Source organism: Bos grunniens, chromosome 3 (assembly GCF_055505025.1).
Source record: "Bos grunniens cultivar Pamir isolate PY7600 chromosome 3, Bosgru_T2T1.0, whole genome shotgun sequence".
Lineage (NCBI taxonomy): Eukaryota > Metazoa > Chordata > Mammalia > Artiodactyla > Bovidae > Bos > Bos grunniens.
The window spans coordinates 64060701-64088659 of NC_141167.1; the positions used below are offsets into that span (position 1 = coordinate 64060701).

The window sequence follows — 27959 nt, forward strand, 5'->3', positions numbered from 1 at the left end:
CTGAGACATGACTAGCGATACCAGCATTTAGCTTATTAGTCAGAACTGTATATTTACATGATGATTATCAGCTTGCAGTTTGGCAATAAAAGTAGGACTCCTTTGGACGGCACCTTGAAGTCTCACGTGTGGGTGGACACATGCCTGGGACTTCTCAATTGAGGACTCCAGAGTGCTATTCCAGGGTCTTCCAGCATTGCCTGAATCTGGATGTAGGTATGTCCCCAGTTTGGTGATGTATATATTTGTTTCTTGCTATACTACTTGTGGATCTTCCAACTGGTACTCCAAACTGGATCTAGATGTAGAAGCTTTTCTAATTTGGTGATATATGTTTGTGTGTGTGTGTGTGTGTATATATATATATACACACACACACACATGTATTTCTTGTGGCAATGTATATGTGTGTGTGTTAGTCACTTGGTCATGTCTGAGTCTTTGCGATCCCATGGACTGGAGCCTGCCAGGTTCCATGAAATTCTCTAGGCAAGAATACTGGAGTGAGTTGCCATTCCCTTCTCCAGGAAACTTCCCAACCCAGGGATCGAACCCAGGTCTCCTGCATTGCAGGCATTTTCTTTACCATCTGAGCCACCAGGGAAGCCCCCTGGCAATGTACATATGTATATATAATTATCTCTATATTACTTGTCCTCATACTGTAACATTACTAACATAATAACCTTCCTTATTTCCTGCTTATTTAAGAGTAGAGTAGTTATTTTACTGGTCAATTCTCTGAACCTGAAAGTGTTTCAGCAGATCATAAATCTTTTGGCAGAACAGCGATACAAATGACTATGTATAAAATAAATAAGCTACAAGGGTATATATACATGCATATATATCTCTATGTTACTTGTCCTCATACTGTAACTTACTACTAACATAATAACCTTCTTTATTTCTTGCTTAAAATGTAGAGTGGTTATTTTATTGGTCAGTCCTCTGGGCCTAAAAATGAGTGTTTCAGCAGACCATAAATCTTTCGGCAGAACAGAGTACAAACTGCTGCTGCTGCTGCTAGAGTCATATCTCTGAGTTAACAGATACATAAATACTTTCCTTACATTTCCAATAGGTTTACTGTAACATGTGCAAAAATGGTGCTCTGTCTGAATGTTATTCTGTTCCTAACTTTGCATCTCTTGCCTGGAATGAAAAGTTCAATAGTAAATTTGATTAACAATGGGTATGATGGCGTTGTCATTGCAATTAACCCCAGTGTGCCAGAAGATGAAAAACTCATTGAAAACATAAAGGTGAGATAAAAATTTATTCATTTATTTTTATTTCATTAAGTATTTTCAACTCATGTTGCTTAGTCATAAACATTCACACAGAGTTATAACTTTCCAAAACTGCTTTGACAATACTCATCATTTATATGGCATGTATCTAAACTGTCAAGATTAATATCTGCTTAGTGTAAGTATTATGTATCATATATTAGTAGCATTAGTTAGTCCCTAATGAATCATGAAATTCAAACTACTAATGTTTTTTTCAATACAGTAAGCTAAAATAAAGACCTTCAAGCTACTAGAGAATGATTTTCAAGTTTTATCTTTATGAAGTTTACTTTTTATAAGGTTTACATAACTAACCTACATTTAAACCCTCTCTAGAGGTCATTATCTTATACATTTTTTCAATTTTTTTCATTCCTCATATTTGTTCAATTCTGAAAATTTTGAAATTCTTAGATTACTAGTTACCCTTGTATAAACTGAGAGAAGTTAAGTGATTTTTATAATCATATAATAAGTAGCAAAAACAGAATTTGAAGCCAATAACCTATATATTTTTAGAAAATTACTGCTTGATATAACTTTGCATTTTATGAGCACATTCCATATGAGAAGATAACTCAAAATGAATCTAGCAAAATAGTTTTTTCAATTAACAGCAATTTAAAATTACCAAACTTCAAACTTCCAGCCCAATTTTAAGCATCTCTGTTCAGTTCAATAAGCAACTTGCTAACAGACTCTGAATCTTAATCACCTTTATATCTCACCTAACACCCTCACTCTCAGTTCCAACCCATCATGCTGAATGCAGATATGGATAGATAAAAACTAAAGAATTAATTTCTTAGTATACAAAAATGAGAGTCTACAGACTAGAGAGATACAGTAAAGTATAATCTATTTTTCAGTTAGTCTTTGACAAAATATTTGGGGAAGGGTGCTTATTGTTTGTATGTATACTCTCAAGTTCATTGTGAAATTGTTACTACAAGGTAATTACAATTAAATTGTTACTACAATTTAATTTTGTCAGGAAATGGTAACTGAAGCTTCTACTTACCTGTTTCATGCCACCAAACGAAGAGTTTATTTCAGGAATGTGAGCATTTTAATTCCAATGACCTGGAAATCAAAATCTGAGTACTTCATACCAAAACAAGAATCATATGACCAGGTAGGGAATTTTATTTAGCTCCTAAACTATTTCTTTCTCCCTGTGATTTTTAAAAATTAATACTCATAATTTTTTAGTAATTACTAATGACTACTATTTAAATTAGCAATTTTGCTGGTCTTACTTTAGATGAAAAATTTCTTGTTTCTCTTGTTATTGGGGTCTGTTTTGGTTTGTTTGTTCTGCTTTTTAGGCAGATGTCATAGTTGCTAATCCTTATCTAAAATATGGAGATGATCCCTATACACTGCAATATGGAAGGTGTGGAGAAAAAGGAAAATATATACATTTTACTCCAAACTTCTTGTTGACTAATAATTTCCACATCTATGGGTCCCGAGGTAGGGTTGTCTATTTTATACTTCTATTTTTATTTCCACTGGAAACAAATGTAACATTGTGATTAATGTATTCTTAAATTTTTTAAAGGAAAAAATACCTTTGTTTGGAAATTTATTGGTTATGTTCAACTAATTATATTTCTTTTTCTATGTGTGTTTAATAATAAAATTAATTTTAAAAAGCCATTTATTGATACCAACCCAGTTTAACTTCTTTGGGCTAATGAAAGTTGTCAATTTCTAGATTTCCTTGACTGAATTAGATTGATTATGTGGGAAAGGGAGACTTAAAATATAAGGAGATTGGATTTAAATACAGGATTCCCTACTATCCCAAAGCAGTGTTCCTATGCAACCGTTCATAAGTCAAAATGGTATACAGCATGAAGCAATTACCTGAGGACACATCTTGCTAACAGATGCACAAAATATGTCGAGATATAGCACAGATGTTCACAGACAGAGTTCAGATCTATAGGGTTTGATACCAAGATGCTAAACACAGAGAAGCTTGATGATGCTGCTCTTCCTGCTCTGTTTGTGTGCTGTTGTAAAACTGCTGGCTGCAAAACAAGTGCTGAATACTATTTTAGCTTTTGACCTTTTTTTCATAAAAGCAAAAATCTTCTTTGAATTTCTTTCCATTAGTGAAAACAGGTACTAAGATGGATTCTTCATAAAAGTGAAGTGGTTTAAATGAACTTTCAAAAAGCAGGGATATTTATAATGTAAATGCAAATTTATAAGTGGCAATATTCTCTCATAGGCAGAGTATTTGTCCATGAGTGGGCCCATCTCCGCTGGGGAATATTTGATGAGTATAATGTGGACCAGCCATTCTATATTTCCAGAAAGAACACTATTGAAGCAACAAGGTATCATCCTACTGAACAAATCTGTTTTCAAATTTTTTCATTTATGACTTTTTAATTTTCTATACTAGGCCAACAAAGGTTATCTCAGTGGCTGAGTGCTTGCCCAATTAATGGCAAAATCCAACCTGTTGCACTACAAATATGTTGAACAACTTCTGTGTATTACACTTTGGAATAAAGATCAACCAAAATTGGGGAATAATTTCATTATTCATGGGGTTGTATTAAATAGCTGAGGAAAGAAGAGAAGTGAAAATCAAGGGAGAAAGGGAAAGATATACTAAACTGAATGCAGAGTTCCAGGAAATAGCAAGGAGAGCTAAGAAGGCCTTCTTCAATGAACAATGCAAAGAAGTAGAGGAAAACAAAAGAGTGAGAAAGACTAGAGATCTCTGCAAGAAAACTGGAGATATCAAGGGAATATTTCATGCAAGGATGGGCATGATAAACAACAGAAATGGTAATTGACCTAACAGAGGCAGACGAGATTAAGAAGTGGCAAGAATACAGAGAACAACTATACAAAAAAAAATCTTAATGATTGGAATAAAGACAATGGTGTGGCCACTCACCATGAAACAGACATTCTGGATTGTGAAGTCAAGTGGGCCTTAGAAAGTATCACTACAAACAAAGCCAGAGGAAGTGATGGAATTCCAACTGAGCTATTTCAAATCCTAAAGGATGATGCAGTCAAAGTGCTGCACTCAATATGCCAGCAAATTTGGAAAACTCAGCAGAGGCCACAGGACTGGGAAAGGTCAGTTTTCATTCCAATCCCGAAGAAAGGCAGTGCCAAAGAACGTTCAAACTACTGTACAATTGCACTCATTTTACATGCTAGTAAGGTTATGCTCAAAATCCTTCAAGCTAGGCTTCAGCAGGATGTGAACCAAGAACTTCCAGATGTATAAGCTGAATTTAGAAAAGGCAGAGGAAACAGAGATCAAATTGCCAACATTTGGTGGATCCTAGAAAAAGTAAGGGAATTCCAGAAAAACATCACCTTCTGTTTCATCAACTATGCTAAAGGCTTTGACTATGTGGATCACAACAAACTGTGGCATATTCTTAAAGAGATGAGAACACCAGAGCACCTTACCTGGCTCCTGAGCAACCTATATGTTGATTAAGAAGCAACAGTTAGAACCTGACATGGAACAACTGACTGGTTCAAAGGTGGGAAAGGAGTAAGTCAAGGTTGTATATTGTCATCCTGCTTATTTAACTTCTATGCAGAGTACATCATGCAAAATGTCAGGCTGAACATATCACAAGCTGAAATCAAGATTTTCAGAAGAAGTATCAGCAACCTCAGATACATAGATGATACAACTGTAATGGCAGAAAACAAAGAGGAACTAAAGAATCTCTTGATAAGAGAGAAAGAGGAAAGTGAAAAAGCTGGCTTAAAACTCAACATTCAAAAAAATAAGATCATGGTATCTGGTTTCATCACTTCATGGCAAAAAGGTGGGGAAAAAGTGAAAACAGTGGCAATTTTTACTTTCTTGGGCTCCAAAATCTTTGTGAACACTGACTGCAGCCATGAAATTAAAAGATGTTGGCTCCTTGGAAGAAAAGCTACGACAAACCTAGGTAGAAGAGACATCACTTTGCCAACAAAGGTTTGTATAGTCTAAGCTATCATTTTTCCAATAGTCATGAATGGATGTGAAAGTTGGACCATAAAAATGACGCTGAAGAATTGATGCTTTTGAATTGTGGTGCTGGAGAAAACTTTTAAGAATCCCTTGGACAGCAAGAAGATCCAATCAGTCAATCCTAAAGGAAATTAGTCCTGAAGGACTAATGCTGAAGCTGAAGCTCCAATACTTTGGCCATCTAATGTGAAGAGCCAACTCACTGGAAAAGACCCAGATGCTGGGGACGATTGAGGGCAGGAGGAGAAGGGGGCGACAGTGGATGAGATAGTTGGGTGGTATCACCAACTCAATGGACATGAATTTGAGCAATCTCTGGGATATGGGGAAGGACAGGTAAGTCTAGCGTGCTGCAGTCCATGAGGTCGCAAAGAGTTGAACCTGACTTAGCAACTGAACAACAACAAATTATCAGAAGAAAAAGAAAGAAAAAAGTTGTAACCTAAACCTTAAGATCTGAGAATTAGAGTTCAACTTCCTACACAATCTTTCATTCCATTTGATTCATAGCTTTTCAATGTGAATCTGTTTCATTGAAATTAACTAAACTGTTACAACCTCCTGTTAAATATATTTCATTTTCATTTAATCTTGAGCTTAAAGAAAAGGAGTACTTTTCATAAGTGAGAAAACTGATTTTATAAGGAAAAAACTGGACAGATTTAGATAGGTCCTATTTTTGAATAGATGAGATATTTAAATTAAAACTATCAGGCACATGGAGTAGTTAATGAGTACGAAAGAACAACTGAAATCAGTGTAATAGGAAATAAGTCTTTAGGATAAAAATTAGAAAAAAGAAGTGTGGTAGAAAAATGCCTTTGTGTTGTTTGCTTTATGTGTACTAAGCCACCTAGAATCTTTCACAGCCTAGGCTTTCAACCCAGGACACTAATTAATCTCACCTCTTCCCATGCAACTCCTCCCAGCACCACCACCCTTATTCAGACAACGCTTGCTCATCCTTTAAGGCTCAGTTTAAATGCTTCTTCCGTAAGTGTCTTTCCTTTCCATCCACTTGGGGTTATATATCCTTGAGATTGTTCCCAAAGCAATGTGCATGGGCTTCTCTCACATACAAATATACATAATACTTGTATTTATATATGTGTATATGTAAACACTTATATAGCAATATACATGTCTATCTATAAAAGTATATATGTAGCATACATAAGAAATTTAAGAGAGTGTTAAGAATAACGTTGAATCTTCCCTACCCATTAGGGAGCAACTCCTCTGTGTCTCTTAATTCAATTTCCATGTGCCTGTAAGGAATTATCATCTTTAGCTCAAGGTCACAAGCAACAACTATTGATAAATACAAACTAACATCATTGTTCTTGTTGAAACTGATAGTAAATGGGTAGGACGCTCTGCCTACTTTTGTTAAAATGGAATGATGGTACATGGTCTATAGCAAAATATCACTGAGGGAATGATTTTAGGATATTAATATTTATTCATAATTTATCTAGCCTTCATGGATAAATGTAATCTAATTCTTTCACCATAGATGTTCAACTCATATTACTGGTATTAATGTGGTTTTCAAGAAATGCCCTGGAGGCAGCTGTATAACAAGTCTATGCAGACGTGACTCACAGACAGGGCTGTATGAAGCAAAATGTACATTCCTTCCAAAAAAATCCCAGACTGCAAAGGAATCCATTATGTTTATGCCAAGTCTCCATTCTGTAAGTACCTTCTTTTTCTAGTCTCACAAAGGAAGCCTCTAGGGAAAATTAATTAGGGAAGCTGAATTTTCCATACCAATAGAAATAAGGAAAGTTACTAAGACAGTTAATTAACAGCTATTTTATTCAGTCCTGCCAGTGTGTATCTGGAAATTATTCCACCCTTTCTCACTATTCTGTTTTCTTTTGTTTTGTTTTTCCTTCAGAGGTAGAACTGTATCCTTCTTATTAGCATCACAGAATTTCTTATAACATTGCTTTCCTCAATTGACTTCTGTGGATTTATGTCTAGAACTGCAACTTTACTTTTAATTTTTTCTTCTAAGTGTTATTCAATTCATACTACTTTTCCAAAGTAATTCATTCTGTAGCTTTGGAAAGTACTGACAGTCTCTGTTTTCCATTACCTCCACACTAAAGTACACTAAGTTTTGCAAAGTGATATTTTGAAAACATAAATGGCTCTGTCTCTACAGAACAACAAAAGCAGAATGGTTCACAATCACCAATCTGACCAATTAAAAAATAACAACACAATAATTCAAGTTCTAAAGCTAATGTTTGACTTGAAATATCTGGTTAAATGTATGAAGCTCAGAAGAGAAGAACAAGTGCCTTGGAGTTAGACAGAGCTGATATAAAACTCCAGTCTGTCATTTTAAAGCTGTATCGCTAAGAGCAAATTGCTAAATCTAAGATTTTAATTCTCTAGCTTTTTAAACGAAAATTATAATACTCACTTTACAGTGTTACTGTGGTTAGTTTTATAAGAATTAATATAAATAAAGTATGATCACAGTACTTAGCATAAGGTGAGTACAAAATAAACTTAAAATTTTTCATTTTTTAAATGTATAAAATATTTGGATAATAGGGAATTGTCTCTTTCTCTGGGTAAATTCAACTTAATTAATGTAAGCATATTATAGTTACCTAATGAAAGTTTCCAAACACATAAAAAAGACTTTTAAATACAAAACCTATGAAGTTATCAAAAACAACTAATCAAAATAAAGCATACTACCTCTAGGTTTAAAAGGCGCAAGTTTTCATAAATAAAATTACTAATAACATAGACTTCTAAGGGTAGAGGTTTGTAAAGGCCTATTATTTCCAATAAGATTTAAAATTGTGAAATCTAGGGCATTAATAATGAAAGACTTGAGTAAAAATGTAGACTTTATATTTTCTTCTAAAACTCCTAAAGAAATCCAATGAGATATTTAAGTATAAATTGTTTTCCAGCCTAATAAAGTTCCCTTCTGGGAGTATTTGAAGTGTGATTCTAGATCTTTCATTGTAATCTGTTGCATCTGGATCCACAAAGGTAGCCAAAGAATTGAGCATCCATTAGTTATCAGATCACGTAACACAAGAGGATAATTGGAAAATGTACTGTCTGCACCAAACTATAAATTCCAAAGCATTTGCCTCTGAGGAGATAACTCATGCTGCCTACCTGGAAAATAAATAACAATGAAGAAAGAAAACCATGTAATTGAAATATGTAGCACGATTAGCTATATAAGATACGGCTCAGAGATAAGTACTGTACCTTAACTATATATCTTGTATGTAATAATATTCCCTTCTAATTATTGTAACATAAACTAAATACACTGCATAGCATCTATACCCAGGGCATAAGCTCAGACCCAGGAGAAATATGCTCTGAAATAATGAATATTCAAGTCCATTATGTTCTTCCTTGAAATTTCATTACTCCCACAACTTAGGCAGTTGTGTCAGCCATCATCGTCCCCCAGTGTTATGATCAACCTATACCTAAAAGAATCACCAAATGACTTTCCAGTGCATACTGACAGTTTCACTTTGCTTTCTCTCCACTCAATATACAAAATGGATGTGAGAATGTTAGATTATGAAATAATTTTTACTTGTCAAGAGATAAAATCTGTGGAGGACGTATAAGACAGCCAAGTATATGTTTGGAAAGGAAGACAATGGTTCATCAGTTACCTATTATTGTCTTTCAATTGATTTTTTCCAGGTGACCGAATTTTGTACAGAAAAAACACACAATACAGAAGCTCCAAACCTACAAAACAAAATGTGCAATGGCAAAAGCACATGGGATGTAATCATGAACTCTGTTGACTTTCAGAATACATCTCCCATGACAGAAATGAATCCACCGACTCATCCTACATTTTCATTGCTCAAGTCCAAACAGCGGGTAGTCTGTTTGGTACTTGATAAATCTGGAAGCATGTCTGCAGTAAGACATTTATTTGTTAGCTCTCCTAATTAAGATATTTAAGCTAATAGAAATACAATTTAATCTTAGGTTCAGCTCTACTAAGCTAAGTAAAAAATATTTTTATTATTCTAACAAATTTTAGTACGACGATTTTATGTGGACAAGCACTAGAGGATAATATACTAAAATAAAATAAATGTTAAAGTTATTGTATCATGGATGATGTCTATTCTTTAACTTTTAGTTCTAACAAACAGGAAGTAACACAAGTGAACAAAGAAAAAAGACAAAAATCACCCATAATTCCACCACTGAGCATGTCATTCCTATGTCATTCCATGTCATTTTTTCTGCTCATGTATTTGTCTTTCCTCCTCAAAAATGTGATATCTTACATAATTTTTATAATATGATTTTTTTACTTACTATACCTTAAATACTCCCCAAGGAAAAAATGATTACATGACACAATTTTTAATGACTGTATCATATGCACATAATATAATTTAGTCAACTTCCCATTACTGGATATTTTTGTATCCAGTACAAAAATCTTCTTATCAAAAATTATATTGCAAAAAACATTTTTGTGTGCATCTTAAAATGATTTCCTTATTGTTAAAAAAGAAGGTATAAATTGTTAAAGACTTTCCCAAGTAAGGCATGACTAATTTTTAATTTTTCATTAATATTCTTTTTAATATAATGAAGCTAAACTCTAAAATAGAGTAATCAATTATTATCATGATCTCTGACCCATAAACTTTGTCTTTCACCAATCTGTTAGGATTGGAGGAAACTCAGGAATTGTTCAGACATCTTTTTTCTTACAGGAAGACCGTCTCTTTCGAATGAATCAAGCAGCAGAACTATACTTGATTCAAGTTATTGAAAAGGGATCTTTAGTTGGGATGGTTACCTTTGACAGTGTTGCTGAAATCCAAAATCATCTAACAAGAATAACTGATGATAATGTTTACCAAAAGATCACTGCAAAACTGCCTCAAGTAGCTAATGGTGGAACTTCAATTTGTAGAGGGCTCAAAGCAGGATTCCAGGTAAAATAAAAATGCTTTTCTAAATATCATTCACATTTATTGTTCCTTTTAATTTTCTCCAGCTCTGTTAGAACAAGTGTCATGAGCTTAGAGGTCTCTCATTTAAATAATTTTAGAAGAATTTCTATTGTCCATACTCCTGAAAAACTGAGTTCCACTGAGAAGTGATTAAAGGGAAGAAAAATTCTGTGAGCACATAATCACCATGATTTTACTGAGAAACTCCTCTTTTCTTTAGCATTACATAGCCTGAATCACTATGAGGAAAAAAATAATGCTGTTAAGGAGATTGTAGAAGAGGGAGATTAGTAATATTTTTATATTATGGATAAAGAAAATCTCAGTTCATCAAATTAAATTGACATTTAAAAATCACAGAAATAGAGGTAGTTCCTCAAGCATAGTACCAAATTCAAGATATGTGGGTAGAAGTTTACTGAAATAAAAATTGTGAAATCAAAAGTTTCAAGCAACTTTTGAGCACTATATTCAACTGCATCCAGTACTCATCTGAATTTCTTCCAACATAAGACAGCCCTGTTTTAGCTTATTTATATTCTTTCAGTCACAAAAACAGAAAAGTATTTCCTTCCCTTCATTGATTCTCTCATTGCCTCAGCTAAAAAGTGGAGATTATTACTTGTATCTGGGCCACTAGTTAATGTCATCTCTTGGCTTTCCTCGTGATGTATATTTGCTGTAAAGCATATTGGTTTAAGAAAACACATAACTTCCAGACCCAGACAAACCTGAGATTGTGGTTCTATTATTCACTAGTAAAAGGACCTTGGATGAGTTATTCAACTCAGAAAATCTGTTTCTTCAATTAATGAAATATGGAAAGTAATAGTTGTTGTTGTTCAGTTGCTAAGTCGTGTCTAGCTCTTTGCAATCCCATGGACTACAGAACGCCAGGCCCCTCTGTCCTCACTATCTCCCGGAGTTTGCTCAAACTCATACCCATTGAGTCAGTGATGTTATCTAACCATTTCATCCTCTACCATCCTTTTCTCCTCCTGCCCTCAATTTTCCCTAGCATCAGGGTCTTTTCCAATGAATCAGCTCTTGGCATCAGGTGGCTAAGGTATTGGAGTTTCAGCTTCTGCATCAGTCCTTCCAAAGAATATCCAGGGTTGATTTCCTTTAGGATTGACTGATTTGATCTCCTTGCTGTGCAAGAGACTCTCAAGAGTCTTCTGCACCACTCGAAAGCATCAATTCTTTGGCATTCAACCTTCTTTATGGTTTAACTCTCACATTCGTACATGACTACTGGAAAACCATAGCTTTGTCAGCAAAGTGATGTTTCTGCTTTTCAATACATTGTCTAGGCTTGTCATAGCTTTCCTTCCAAGGAGCAACCATCTTTTAATTTCATGACTACAGTCAATGTCTGCAGTGATTTTGGAGCCCAAGAAAGAAAATCTGTCACTGTTTGCACTTTTCCCCCTTCTATTTTTCATGAAGTGATGACACCTGAGGTCATGATCCTCAGACAACCACTCTGCCTTCTTGCATTTCTTTTTCTTTGGGGGAAAAAGAAATAATAGTACTTATTTCATTTAATTATGAGAACTATGTCATACTAATAATTGCTCCCCTAATGTTCATAGCAGCATCATTTAAAACAGCCAAGATATGGAAGCAAATCAAGGGTTCATCAAGAGATGAATGAATAAAGAAGATGTAGTGCACGTAGGGCTTCCCTGGTGGCTCAGACAGCAATGCAGGAGACCTGGGTTCAGTCCTTGGGTTGGGAAGATCCCCTGGAGAAGGGCATTGCAACCCACTCCAGTATTCTTGCCTGGAGAATCCCCATGGACAGAGGAGCCTGGTGGGCTACATCCATGGGGTTGCAAAGAGTTGGACACGACTGCATGACTAACCACAGCACAGCACAGTGTGTAGGTATGTATATATACATATATACAATGGAATATCACTCAGCAAAAAAAGGGAGATTCTGTCATTTTCAACAATGTGGATGGACCTACAGGGTATTACGCTTAGTAAATAAGTCAGACAGAAAAAGACAAAAACTGTGTTATAAATTATATGCTGAATCTAAAAAATAACACAAACAACTGTATATAACAAAACAGACTCACAGATATAGAGAAGAATCTAGTGGTAATCAGTAGGGAGAAGAGAGAGGAGGCTGCAATATAAGGATATTGTATTAAGAAATATAAACTACTATGTATAAAATAAATAAGCAACAAGGATACATTGTACAGCACAGGGAAACATAGTCATTATTTTGTAATGACTTTAGAATATAATTCACAAAATAGAAAATTTGTATGTGTACACCTGAAACTAATATAACATTGTAAATCAACTATAATTCAATAAAAATATTAAACAAGTACCCAAGAAAGGATTGCTATTAAAAATCATAATTCTTATGTATGTTTATTCAATTCTAAAATATGAGAGTGCTATATTTTGGGAATGTGTTACACTGTTTGCACACATTGATTCATATATGTTTTTATTAATATGCTTTGATATATTTCTTACAACATTTTGACCAGACTCTGTAGCTGAAGAGATTATATCATACCATCAATACATTCAAATAAGTAAAAACCTCTTAATTACTTATATAATGAAATCATGTTTTTACTTACAGAATCATAATAAAATGTCTGAAATTTATTAAGCACATATTACATTAGTGCCTATGTTAAATGCTTTACATTCATAATTTTACTTTATTGTTATCATTACTATTTAGTCAGGCACTATTACCATGCCCATTTTGCACACAAAAACTGATTTTCAGAGTAATTAAATATCTTTCTCAAGATCATATAGTCAGTAATTGGCAAATCCATGGTTCAAAACCTGATCTTTCTTACTCTGAAGTTCAAAAAAGTAATCATTACACTGAGCTATTTATTGGGCTTCCCTGATAGTTCAGTTGGTAAAGAATCCGAGCTATTTATAGAACCCTACTATAAATATAAATTATATTTATATACATAAATGAAAGACTGCTGCTGCTGCTAAGTCGCTTCAGTCGTGTCCGACTCTGTGAGACCCCATAGACAGCAGCCCACCAGGCTCTGCCGTCCCTGGGATTCTCCAGGCAAGAACACTGGAGTGGGTTGCCGTTTCCTTCTCCAATGCATGAAAGTGAAAAGTGAAAGTGAAGTCGCTCAGTCGTGTCCGACTCCTAGCGACCCCCTGGACTGCAGCCCACCGGGCTCCTCCGTCCATGGGATTTTCCAGGCAAGAGTACTGGAGTGGGGTGCCATCGCCTTCTCCAAAAGACTAAACACTAGCTATTCTACTTGGCAAATGGCAGAGCTAGAATTTATTCTCAATTTGTCTGAGTAAATTGTCTTAGTCACTACTCTTAGTAAAAAAAATCGGGAAAATACTCCTCCAAATTATAATACTTGATAAATTCATGAACTCTTCATGACACATCAATTTTTTTCCAGGAAACCCTGAGATTCAATTATCAACTAGCTTTTATGCACTAAAAAGCACAAGTCACATCATTTAACTTTGCACACTGGCCTTCAGTCACAGCTTTACAAATGTCTAGTCTGCAAACTTTCAAAACTGTCTGGGTCATCCGCCTCTGTCCCAAGTACCTCCTGAGATAATAATAATAGCTAACATTCACTGAGTATTTACTGTGAGTTAGATAGTGTTCTAAGTGTTTTATTCTTTCTTTCTTGGGTAGTTTGCGTATATGTGAAAGCACTGTTAACATCCTGCCTTTGGAAACCTACATGACCATTGTACATTATACTCATTTTCAAACCAACTCAACCTGGAATGACAATACAAAGTTTCCCTTTGCCTACTCTGATGCATAATGACTTCTCCAAGACCAAAGAACAAGTTTATTCTTAGTTTATTTAGATATAATCTAATTAATAATCTGGGTTTTCACTATCAGGCAATTATCCACAGTGACCAGAGTACTTCTGGTTCTGAAATCATACTATTAACTGATGGGGAAGATAATGAAATAAATTCATGCTTTGAGGATGTAAAACGAAGTGGTGCAATCATCCACACCATTGCTCTGGGACCCTCTGCTGCCAAAGAACTGGAGACATTGTCAAATATGACAGGTAAACCTTTGAAATAGAATTTGAATACATACATTTTCAGTTTCTCTCATTCCAGGAGCTCTTTCCCTTAAACTACAAACTGCTCAAAATTTTCCTGTCTTAAAAAATTAATCTTTGTCCTTTCCTTGTCCTCATCCTTCAAATTAATGTCTTTCTTCTCCCACTCCCATTTTCTATTTCTACCTATAACTAGCTTCTTTTAACATTAGTCAACATTTTCTGTCTTCATTCATTTCTCATCACTTTTACCAGTACCATCAAGATGAACCTTCTTTCTCCAGGGTCACTATGGACTTACTCAAGTGCAGTTCCAAAATTCTTGGAATATTCAGTATCTTACCTGCTTAATCTTATAGTAGAGATTCAGATAGCACTATTTCATTGAGGAAGAAATGTAAGACCTAGAGAACACAAATTATTTGCCCAAGGCTATAGTCAGAGACCTGAATACCAAATCTTGCTCTCTGTAATCCATTCTTTTCCAGCTTCTGACACCTAAATTATCTCCCTCTTCATTAATTCCTGTATCATTTATTATCTGCATTTAATCAATTTTACTTTATTCTAAACTGTCATTCTCTAATTGTTTTGGTGTATCTTAGATATAACCAGAGAATAAGCAGCTAGTTTAAAAAATATATCTTTAATTTTCATAACATTATTTAGAGATTACATCAGCTTTACTAATGTGGCAAGCACTTAAATCTAATGATTAAAAACTTTTTTTTGGCCAGTTTTTCCTTTTTTCTAATATATTTTGAGCAAGGTTTACTTATTGTAGCATTACATCTAGGATACTGATATAATAAAAGTTCCTAAAGTCTGGGAAATTCATCTTTTGTAAGTTTAGAAAGAAATTTTAAAATGTATTTTAGAGTATATTGATAAGAGCATAATAGCAAATGATTTTCCCACTTAAAATTAGTATCATATGGAATATTCAGTCAGTTCAGTCACTCAGTCATGTCTGACTCTTTGTGACCCCATGGACTGCAGCACACCAGGCTTCTCTGTCCATCACCAACTCCCAGAGCTTACTCAAACTCAGTCCATTGAGTTAGTGATGCCATCCAACCTTCTCATCCTCTGTCATCCCCTTCTCCTCCTGCCTTCAATATGGAATATTATGCAGTCATACAAAAGAACAACATATTGTCATTTGCAGCAACATGGATTGACCCAGAGATTGTCAAACTGAGTGAAGTAAATTAGAGAAAGACAAATATCATATGATATCACTTATATGTGGAATCTAAAAAACTAGTACAAATGAACTTATTTACAAAATGAAAACAGAGTACCATATGTAGAAAACAAACATGGTTACGGTTACCAGGGGCAAAAGGAGTAGAGGAGGGATAAACTGGGAGATGGGGATTGATATATGAACACTACTTTATGTGTGTGTGTGTGTGTGTGTGTCTGTGTGTGTGTATGTACCTGCTATATAGCACAGGGAACTCTCTACTCAATATTCTGTAATGATCTATATGGAAAAAGAATCTAAAAAAGAATGGATAAATGCATTTGTATAACTGATTTATTTTTCTGTATACCTGAACTAACACATTGTGAATTAACTATACTCCAATAAATTTTTTTAATAAAATAAAATTATAAAAGTAAACAAAATTCCATTTTAGGAGGATATCGTTTTTTTGCCAATAAAGACATAACTGGCCTTACTAATGCTTTCAGTAGAATTTCATCTAGAAGTGGAAGCATCACTCAGCAGGCTATTCAGGTTGGTATCTTTAAAAAATTCTTTGCCTTTTCACACTTGTAACACATTTTTATTATCCTAAATAGTAGTTTCTTTCTCTAATAAATAACTTATCTGCCTGAAAACATTTTGGGTGTCCAGAAAACATCCTTATTGAATTTGCTTTATGTAATATTTACAGACACTTTTTCTTTGATCCTTCTATTTTTATCAATATAAATGCATTTTATTTGCAAACTTCTTCAAAATAATTCTTAGTTATTTTAATTAAAATCTTAAAAGTATATTTAGAATTACTCTGAACTGACTAAACTTTGAAATGTTGTAACTGGAATAACAAATCAGTTTCATGTGATTTGTTTATATTTATGTAACAGTTGGAAAGCAAAGCCTTGAAAATTACAGGAAGGAAAAGAGTAAACGGCACAGTGCCTGTAGACAGTACAGTTGGAAATGACACTTTCTTTGTTGTCACATGGACAATACAAAAACCAGAAATTGTTCTCCAAGATCCAAAAGGAAAGAAATATAAAACCTCGGATTTCAAAGAAGATAAGTTAAATATTCGATCTGCTCGTCTGCAAATACCTGGTATTGCAGAGGTAAGAATATTTTTTATTTTCTCCATGCTTTATCAACCAATTTTAAGGAAAAAAATGAAAATAACATCTCACATGGGAGTAGGAAAATATTACAAAAGCTCTCAAATAGTTTTTTTTTTTTAATTTTTAGACAGGTACTTGGACTTACAGCCTTCTAAATAATCATGCCAGTTCTCAAATGCTAACAGTGACAGTGACCACTCGAGCAAGAAGTCCTACTACACCCCCAGTAATTGCAACAGCTCACATGAGTCAACATACAGCACATTATCCTAGCCCAATGATTGTTTATGCACAAGTCAGTCAAGGGTTTTTGCCTGTACTGGGAATCAGTGTAATAGCCATTATAGAAACCGAAGATGGACATCAAGTAACATTGGAGCTCTGGGACAATGGTGCAGGTAATAACAATCTGTATCTACTTCCACTGAACTTAAAATCCTACTATAGTCACATGCCTCAAAAGTCATTATTTCCTATATATGCTAATGAAACATATTTTAGGTGAATTAAATTTAATTTTAATGTTTTTAAAGCTTTTTAACTTTTTACTTAGTTATCTTGTCTAGGTATAGACATGAGTACATTTATCTTCTTTGAATTTTATAAGTAATTTTATTTTTTCCATGTAAAATGAAAAAAAAATTTTTATTTTTTCCAAGAGCACAATAATTTTTTATTTTCGTTAGTGTCAGTGTTTTGCATATCTTTTTCCAGTTTAGTTATATTTTTCTTTTTTGTTAGGATTATCTTATGAAATAATAATAGCTAATATTAACTGAATGCTTACTATGAATTAGACCTTTTCAAAGTCAAGATTTAGCAAGTTGTCAACCCAAGCTTCGAATTCAAGTAGTCTGATTCTAGGGTTCATATATTTTAGAAAATTGTGCTATGCTATCTCACAAAAGAGCTTCCATCACTAGTGCTCATACACAGCTGATATTGTCATATTTTACTTTGTTGTATGTCTAATATAACATTTCAATATCAAGGTGCTGATACTGTCAAGAATGATGGCATCTACTCAAGATACTTTACAGATTACTATGGAAATGGTAGATACAGTTTAAAAGTACATGCACAGGCAAGAAACAACACGGCTAGGCTAAATTTAAGACAACCACAGAACAAAGTTCTATATGTTCCAGGCTACGTTGAAAACGGTAAGTAGCATTAAAACAGAAATGTGTCATTTATTTAGGTAAATTAATGTGGCAAGCATTCAAAATAAAAGGTACTGTGGGAAACCTAACTATATAGTTATATAATCACCTCTTTGTTTCAAAACCATATTTATGATAAGGGAACTAGCATAGGACTACACTTACAATATGCTTTCTTTACATCTCCCAAGTTCACTTCATTTATATTGAAAAAAATTTACTGTGGCAAGCACTTTGCTAGATGTTGGAGCTACAAAAATTAGTAAGGCACCATCTTTGTCATTGGAGAATTTAGAATCAAGAAGTAAGACAGATAAGTTAAATGATAGGACTAACACTTCATAATGTCTCCTCATCAATTTTAAAATGACACCAATAGAACAAGCTTTTTTTTTTCACTAAAAGCTGTTACTTTTTCAATGGCTGCTATCAATCAACATTAACTACCTACAGCTGCAAATGAGATTATATGAAAAGACATCACAATATGAAAAGTTACAAAATTTCTTTTTTTGGTAGGTAAAATTATACTGAACCCACCCAGACCTGAAGTCAAAGATGACCTGGCAAAAGCTAAAATAGAAGACTTTAGCAGACTAACCTCTGGAGGGTCATTTACTGTATCAGGAGCTCCTCCTCCTGGTAATCACCCTTCTGTGTTCCCACCCAGTAAAATTACAGATCTTGAGGCTAAGTTCAAAGAAGATTATATTCAACTTTCATGGACAGCCCCTGGCAATGTCCTAGATAAAGGAAAAGGTAAGTTTGATATTACATTTTAAAATATTACATACATTGGCTTTCATTTGCTAAATATTTTCTAATGTCCTATTTATAAATAACATGCATAGATGGTCTACTATGGGTCACCCATTTATGTATGTGAAAACATAAGCCTGAAGAGATAATGAACTGCCCCAAATTACTTCTATATTTAATAAATTAGTAGTTAAACTCACTCTCATCAGATCGTGTTGTGCCAAACTGCCTCTCAAAATATGAACCATCTTAGAAGACTGACTTAACAGCTTTCTTTTGCATTCCTTTCTCCCTAACAGGGAAAATTTTTTCTAAGTATATCTGTACTTGAACAATTTCATTCATTCATTGATCTTTTTTTAAATTTTCAAATGTTGTTAGGTTCATAAGAAATAATCCCTATTGTCAACAGTTAGGTGGAAAAGACACTTTCTGCAAATAAACAGATAATTTTACAGAATATGATGAGATACGCCATTGGATAGCCAGTTCTAGTTGAGAGTTAAGATCACAAGGTATATCTTAAAGGGCTTTTCAGGGAAGACTATTACTGACCTAAGTCTTAAAGAATGAGAGATGTTAGGAAAGTTAAGTGAAGATGTCCCAGAGAGAGAGAGAGGATAATATGCAGAGATTTAGCTATGAAGTTTGAATTAAACTTCAATGCCAAATTATCTTATTCATTCAAGTTCAGTTCAATCATTCACTCATGTCTGACTCTTTGTGACCCCCATGGACTGCAGCACACCAGGCCTCCCTGTCCATCACCAACTCCCGGAGTTTATTCAAAGCGTATTCATGTCCATCGAGTGGGTGATGCCATCCAACCATCTCATCCTCTGTTGTCCCCTTCTCCTCCCACCTTCAATCTTTCCCAGCATCAGGATCTTTTCCAATGAGTCAGTTCTTCACATAAGGTGGCCAAAGTATTGGAGTTTCAGCTTCAGCATCAGTCCTTCCAATGAATATTCAGGACTGATTTCCTTTAGGATTGACTGGTTTGATCTCCTTACAGTCCAAGGGACTCTCAAGAGTCTTCTCCAACACCACAGTTCAAAAGCATCAATTTTTCAGTGCTCAGCTTTCTTTATAATCCAGCTCTCACATCCATACATAACTACTGTAACTTCCTCATAATAAATTGCCCACATTCTTAAAAGTTTAAATCACTTTTAGCTTTGCTTTAAATTTAACTGAATTAAATTAGTGTTTATTGAATGTCTACCATATTCCAGTGTTGTGCTAGACTAGCAGATTCTCATAGGATAAAGCCAATCTTGTTATTTTCCCTTTAAGGTGGTAAAATGAAAGCAATATGCATATCAACAGACAATATCTCAGAGGTTGTTAGTGCTGAAAAGTCACTTTTAATGCTCTTTCCCTTGTGTTATAATACATCCCTTACTATAGGCTCTCTCAAAAGAAATAATGCTTCTTAATCTTTCACTTCCTATGTAGCTATATTTCTCTTTGTCATTATTATACAATGAAAAAAATCATTCTGAAGTCAAAGGAAACATAAAATACCTATGAAGAGCTCTTTGTACTTCAATACTGAGACTCTTATCATGACAGCTTCTGAAATACACTTGACCATTAAAAATATGGTGAAAAGAAAAAATACTGCCACTTAGAAATCCATAAATGAAACTATCTGACTAAATGTTTAATTCTAAAATTGAATTCAGTTAAGACCAAGTCTTTAGATCAAGACTGGATTCACAATAAATGTTCCTTATACTGATTATAGAAACTAAAAGATGGAAGAAAATATTTCATACATACATTGGGAAAGAAAGAACTTCACTGTGTTTAACCTCAAATACCTAAAACAGGTGGGATCTGATCTCCCTCTCTCCTGGTAACAAATAGGAAGATGTAGTTCTACCAGATTTTACCCCTACTCATTACAAAAGGAAGTATTAGCAATATCAAAAAATAAATAATTATCTATATAATTTTAAAAGAAAAACTTAAGCTTGAAAGTGAAAGTGGAGTCGCTCAGTTGTGTCCGACTCTTTGTGACCCCATGGACTATAGCCTACCAGGCTCCTCCATCCATGGGATTTTCCAGGCAAGAGTATTGGAGTGGGTTTCCATTTCCTTCTCCAGAGGATCTTCCTGACCAGGGATCAAACCTGGGTCTCCCACACTGTAGGTAGATGCTTTACCATCTGAGCCACCAGGGATCTGTGATAAACTTAAGTTTACTGGGACCCAATTTCCATACCAGTCATATATGCAAATCAGACTAGATGACTTGGAAATACTAAAACATGTAGATATAATTTTAATATTTTATGATCCACTAATTTTGTCATTTTGGGCATCAACTGAATAACTGTTTTTGGCCAAAAAGTAGTATTTTTATTAAAGTATAATTGACCTACAACACTAAGTTAGTTCCTGGTATATAATATAGTGATTTGATATATCTATACAATACAAAATGATCACCACTTTAAGTCTAGTTACCATCTGTTACCATACAAAGTTACTATAGTATTATTGACTATACTCTCCATTCCATACATTTCATCCTCATGATTCATTTATTTTGTAACTGGAAGTTTGTACCTTTTAATCTCCCTCACCTATTTCACTCATTCCCCCTACTCACCTCCCATTTAGCCAATGCTTGTTTGTTCTCTGTATCTATGAGTCTATTTCTAGTTTGTTATATTTGTTCATTTGTTTTGTTTTTTAGATGCCACGTATAAGTGAAATCATATGGTATTCATCTTAGCTGTCTGACTTAATTCACTTAGCATAATACCCTCTAGGTCCATTCACGTCACAAAACACAAGATTTCATTCTTTTTATGAGTGAGTAATATTCCATTACAGGTTTGTTTGTACACACACCACATCTTCTTTATCCATTCACCTATCAGTGGATACTTAGGTTGTTCTATATCTTGGCTACTGTGAATAATGCTGCAACGAACATAGAAGTGCATATATCTTTCTAAATTAGTGTTTTTGTTTTCTTCAGAAAAACATTCAGAAGCAGAATTGCTGAATTGTATGGTTGCTCTATTTTTGATTTTAATAATATCCATACTGTTTTCCATAGTGGCTGTACCAATTTACATTCCCGCCAATAGGATGAGAAGGTTCCCTTTTTCTCCACCTTCTTACCACACTTGTTATTTGTTGTCTTTTTGATAATGTATGTTCTGACAGGTGTGAGGTAGTTTTAATCTGCATTTCCCTGATGATTGCTAAGACTGAGCACCTTTTCATGTCTGTTGGGGCCTAGAAGTAATTAAGGAGGCCAAATACATGCCAAACACAGTACCAGGTACTCTAGTTCATACAAAAGGAGTATAAAACATATTTTTGTCCTAAAGAATAGTACATTCAAATTGGAAAGATAAACTGAACCTCTATAAAACTGGAAAACTAAATTTCATGCAACAGAGTTCAGGGAAGAGAGTTACCAAGGGATGAAATACATGACCAAGACTTCATGAAGAAAGTGGACCTCCTGTTGGGTGGGCCTTGAAGAATAAGTACAATTTGCATAGATAGGGAGAGGGAGGCACATTCCAGGGATTCATGTCAGGGAGAAAAGGAATCAAATAATATGATCAAAGTCAAGAAAGCAAAATATCACAATGAAATATTTAAATTAAATATTTAAATATTACTTAATTCACTTAATTCACCTTAATTCACATTTAATTCATACATTTCGTCCCTGTGGTTCATTTATTTTGTAACTGGAAGTTTGTACCTTTTAATCTCCCTCACCTATTTCACTCATTCCCCCTACTCACCTCCCATTTAGCCAATGCTTGTTTGTTCTCTGTATCTATGAGTCTGTTTCTAGTTTGTTATATTTGTTCATTTGTTTTGTTTTTTAGATGCCACGTATAAGTGAAATCATATGGTATTCATCTTATGAATGGATGGATGGATAGTTAGATCCACAGAAATTAAATGCAGAGAGGATATGAAGAGTAGTGGACTAGATCAGATTGATAGGACCTATTTATTAGAAGACCCAAATGTGAGGCATAGGGCCTGAATTTAAAAGAAAACAATAAATTTAAGCTATTCACCACATACTAGAAAATATTCAATATTTCATGAAAAAATAAAGTCACTGCAAAAAAAGATATTTTATGTCTTATTGTTCATTGCATTTCATGTTAAAATATATTTCTTTATTTATGGCTCCTGTAGATTTCTAAAGCATTTTGAATGAAACATTTGTCAGCATCTTTCTTTCCTTTCTTGATAAAATAACAATAATAATAGCTAATATTTCAAACATTTATTAAGTTCCAGACATTGTGCTAAACACTTTTCATGTATTATTATACATTACATTATATAATGTTCATATATAAAATTCCATAAATATTTGTTGAATTGAATGACTGATTCTCTTTTTTACAGATAAGAAAACTAAGGTAAGAAAGATTAATTAAAGTTTTCTTTGTTACAGCTAGAAAGTAGAACTAAGGTACAAATTAAAGTCTGCCTAGCTCCTAAACATGTTTAATTTTTAGTACACATTCTAAATTCTCTGCCTTCCTTTGCTCTTTGTCTTTATCCCTGGCTCCCACTCTACTTATCTGCTTTCCTACTCATACATCCTAGTACTCCCTTTCTCAGCTTAATGAAAAATAATATAGACAAAGGGTATTGAATGTTACTGAATGTCATTACTATACTCAAACATTATTGTGTTCCTTGTTCTAAATCAAAAGTAGACTCAGTTCTTCATACTTCTATTTTTAAATCTATATTCCATTTTTAGTAATATACAATTCTGAATTAAATTCTTTGTGATTAGATAACTAGATAAAAAACTGTTCATATATGTGTTCTTAAAGAAGATGGAATAACCAGACAAAAAAACCAGTGTGCATTCCTGATGGACCCCTAAATATAAACTGATGTGATAGCAATAAGGCATCCTAGTGATCCTAACATACATGAAATATCTATTTATTTTCCAGCCAACAGCTACGTTATAAGAATAAGTAAGAGTTTCATGGATCGTCAAGAAGATTTTGACAATGCGACTTTAGTGAATACTTCTAATCTAATACCTAAGGAGGCCGGCTCAAAAGAAAATTTTGAATTTAAGCCAGAACATTTTAGAGTAGAAAATGGCACCAAATTCTATATTTCAGTCCAAGCCATTAATGAAGCCAATCTCATCTCAGAGGTTTCTCACATTGTACAAGCAATCAAATTTATTCCTCTACCAGAAGACAGTGTCCATGATCTGGGTACCAAGATTTCTGAAATCACTCTGGCAATTTTGGGATTACCAATGATTTTCTCTGTATTTTAAACTAGGAATTGTGTCAGCACTGATAACCAATGTTATACATAGTTGGTACACATTTATTTAGGATTTAACTTGCTATTTTCTTGTTGTTCAGTTGCTAAATTGTGTCCAACTCTTTGCGACGCCAGGACTGCAGCATGCCAGGTTTCCCTGTCCATCACCAACTCCCAGAGCTTGCTCAAATTCATGTTCATTTGAGTCAGTAATGCTAACTATCTCATCCTCTGCTGTCCTCTTCTCTGTTTACCTTCAATCTTTCCCAGCATTAGGATCTTTTCCAATGAGTCAGCTCTTAGCATCAGGTGGCCAAAATATTGGCATTTTCAGCAACAGTTCTTCAAATGAATATCCAGGGTTGATTTTCTTTAGGATAGACTGGTTTGATCTTGCAGTTCAAGGGACACTCTGGAGTCTTCTCCAGCACCACAGTTTGAAAGAACCAGTTCTTTGGTACTCAGCCTTCTTTATAGTCCAATGCTCACATCTATGCACGACTCCTGGAAAAACCATAGCTTTGAGTAAATGGATCTTTGTTGGCAAAGTGATGTCTCTGCTTTTTAATACACTGTCTAGGTTTGTCATATTTCCTTCCAAGGAGAAAGGGTCTGTTAATTTCATGACTGCAATCACAATAGTCAGTGATTTTGGAGTCCAAGAAAGAAAATCTGCCACTGTTTCCACTTTCCCCCCATCTATTTGTCACAAAGTGATGGAACCAGATGCCATGATCTTAGTTTTTTGAATGTTGAGTTTCAAGCCAGTTTCAAGCTCACTTTCCTCCTTCACCTGCATCAAGGGGTTCTTGAGTTCCTCTTCATTTTCTGCCATCAGAGTGGTATCATCTACATATCTGAGGTTGTTGATCAGTTCAGTTCAGTTCAGCCGCTCAGTTGTGTCTGACTCTGCGACCCCATGAATTGCAGCACACCAGGCCTCCCTGTCCATCACCAACTCCCGGAGTTCACTCAGACTCATGTCCATCGAGTCGGTGATGCCATCCAGCCATCTCATCCTCTGTCGTCCCCTTCTCCTCCTGCCCCCAATCCCTCCCAGCATCAGAGTCTTTTCCAATGAGTCAGCTCTTCACATGAGGTGGCCAAAGTACTGGAGTTTCATATTTCTCCCCAAAATCTTGATTCCAACTTGTGTCATACAGCCTGGCATTTAACGTGATGTAGTCTGCAAAGAAGTTAAATAAGCAGAGTGACAGTATACAGCCTTGTTGTACTTCTTTTCCAATTTTGAAACAGTCAGTTGTTCCATGTTCAGTTCTAACTGTTGCTTTTTGACCAATATACAGGTTTCTCAGGACACAGGTAACATGCTCTGGAATTCCCATCTCTTTAAGAATATGCCACAGTTTGTTGTGATACACACAGTCAAAGCCTTTAGCATAGTCAATGAAGCAAAAATAGATACTTTTCTGGAATTTCCTTGCTTTCTCTATGATCCAGCAATGTTGGCAATCTGATCTCTTGTTCCTCTGCCTTTTCTAAATCTAGCTTGAACATCTGGAAGTTCACAGTTCAACCCTGCTGAAGCCTAGCTTGAAGGATTTTGAGCATAATCTTACTAGCATATAAAATGAGTGCAATTGTACAGTAGTTTGAATGTTCTTTGGCATTGCCCTTCTTTGGGGTTGGAATGAAAACTGATCTTCTTCAGTCCTGTGACCACTGCTGAGTTTTCCAAATTTGCTGGCATACTGAGTGCAGCACTTTAACAGCATCATCTCTTAGGATTTTAAATAGCTCAGCTAGAATTGCATCACCTCCACTAGCTTAGTTCATAGTAATGCTTGCTAAGGACCACTTGACTTCACACTCCAAGATGTCTGGCTCTAGGTGAGCGACCACACTATCATGGTCATCCAGGTCAATCAGATCTTTTTTGTATGGTTCTTCTGTATATTCTTGTCACCTCTTCTTAATCTCTTCTCTCTGTTAGGTCCTTACTGTTTCTGTCCTTTATCGTGCCCATCCTTACATGAAATGTTCCCTTGGTATTCTCCAAATTTCTTGAAGAGATCTCTAGTCTTTCCCATTCTATAGTTTTTCTCTATTTCTTTGCATTGTTCACTGAAGAAGGGCTTCTTAACTCTCCTCACTATTCTCTTGAACTCTGCATTCAGCTGGGTATATCTTTCCCTTTCTCCTTTGCCTTTTGCTTCTGTTCTTTCCTCAGCTATTTTCAAGGCCTCCTCAGACAACCACTTTGCCTTCTTCCATATCTTTTTCTTGGGGGTGATTTTGGTCACTGCCTCCTATGCAATGTTACAATGAACCTCCCTCCATAATTTTTCAGGTACTCTGTCTATCAGATCTACTCCCTTGAATCTATTCATCACCTCCACTGTATAAGGGATTTGATTTAGGTCATACATGAATGGCATAGTGGTTTTCCTTACTTTCTTCAATTTAAGCCTGAATTTTGCAATAAGGAGCTCATGATCTGAGCCACAGACAGCTCGTGGTCTGGTTTTTGCTGACTTTATAGAGCTTCTCCATCTTCAGCTGCAAAGAATATAATCAATCTGATTTTGGTATGGACCATCTAGTGATATCCATGTATAGAGTCATCTCTTGTGTTCTTGGAAGAGGGTGTGTGTGCTATGTGTTGCTATGGGTTGCTATGCCCAGTGTGTTCTCTTGACAAAATTCTATTAGCCTTTGCCCAGCTTCATTTTGTACTCAGGGACAAACTTGCCTATTCCTCCAGGTATTTCTTGACTTCCTACTTTTGCATTACAATTCCTGATGATGAAAAGGACATCTTTTTGGTGTTAGTTCTAGAAAGTGTTGTAGGTCTTCACAGAACCAATCAACTTCAGCTTCTTCTGCATCAGTGGCTGGGGCACAGACTTGGATTACTATGACATTGAATGGTCTGCCCTGGAAATGAACTGAAATCATTCTATTGTTTTTGAGATTGCATCCAAGTACTGCATTTCAGACTTTTTTGTTGACTATGAGGTCTACCATTTCTTCTAAGGGATTCTTTCCCATAGTAGTAAATTCACCCATTTCCATCCATTTTAGTTCACTGATTCCTAATATATCAATGCTCACTCTTACCATCTCCTGGTTGACTACATCCAACTTACCTTGATTCATGGACCTAATATTCCAGGTTCCTATGCAATACTGTTCTTCACAGCATCAGACTTTTCTTTCACTACCAGACACCTCCACAGCTGAATATTGTTTCTGCTTGACTCAGCTACTTCATTCTTTCTGCAGCTATTCATAATTGTACTGTGTTCTTCCCCAGTAGCATATGCTCTTCCAACCCTGATAGCTCAGTTGGCAAAGAATCCACCTGCAATGCAGAAGAGCCCAGTTCGATTCCTGGGTCAGGAAGATCCACTGAAGAAGGAATAGGCTACTCACTCCAATATTCTTGGGCTTCCCTTGTGGCTCAGCAGGCTAAGAATCCACGTGCAATGCAGAAGACCTGGGTTTGATCCCTGGGTTGGGAAGATCCCCTGGAGAAGGGAAAGGCTACCCACTCCAGTATTGTGGCCTGGAGAATTCCATGGACAGTCCATGGGGTCGCAAAGAGTTGGACACGACTGAGCAACTTTCACTCACTCACTCCAACCTAGGGGGCTCCTCTTCAGTCTTATATCCTTTTCATACTGCTCATGGGGTTCTCACAGCAAGAATACTCAAGTGGTTTGCCATCCCCTCCTTTAGTGCACCACATGTTGTCAGAATTCTTCACTATGACCCATCCATCTTGGGTGGCTCTGCACAGCATGGCTCATAGCTTCATTGAGTTATACAAGCCCCTTCACCCCAACAAGGCAATGATCCATAAAGGGACATTTGCTATACTCATTGTGTATTATATAACTCTTTGAAATGTGCACGTGAATGTACGAAAGTCATAAATTTCCTAAGTACTTCAGCTTATTAGTTCTAATTATTAAGGCAAAATGAATATACCATTCCTTATATTTTAAAAATCCATTTATTAACTCATTATAAAATAAAATGCTTATTTCTACTTGCTG

At 35.1% G+C, this 27959-nt stretch overlaps 1 protein-coding gene and 1 long non-coding RNA gene across 6 annotated transcripts in view; one reads left to right on the forward strand and one right to left on the reverse strand.

Annotated features, from left to right (window-relative positions):
- LOC147375717 (uncharacterized) overlaps window positions 1-27959 on the reverse strand; it is a 284991-nt gene that overhangs the window by 153368 nt on the left and 103664 nt on the right. The gene's annotated exons all lie outside the window — the stretch shown is intronic.
- On the forward strand, window positions 117-27952 carry LOC147375720 (calcium-activated chloride channel regulator 1-like). 5 transcript variants are annotated; one of them, XM_086390924.1, is made up of 15 exons: window positions 117-216; window positions 1085-1265; window positions 2290-2430; window positions 2624-2771; window positions 3538-3646; window positions 6827-7007; window positions 9019-9246; window positions 10062-10286; window positions 14206-14383; window positions 16027-16127; window positions 16484-16708; window positions 16839-17109; window positions 17704-17874; window positions 18394-18633; window positions 23607-27952. In XM_086390924.1, exons 2-15 carry the CDS (start codon window positions 1107-1109, stop codon window positions 23945-23947), a joined length of 2718 nt encoding a protein of 905 aa, XP_086247050.1. In that variant the 5' UTR covers window positions 117-216; window positions 1085-1106; the 3' UTR covers window positions 23948-27952. The 5 variants fall into 5 exon arrangements, with proteins under 5 accessions (XP_086247050.1, XP_086247049.1, XP_086247053.1 ...); XM_086390923.1 differs by having other exon boundaries at window positions 117-212; XM_086390927.1 differs by lacking the exon at window positions 23607-27952 and adding an exon at window positions 22503-22755.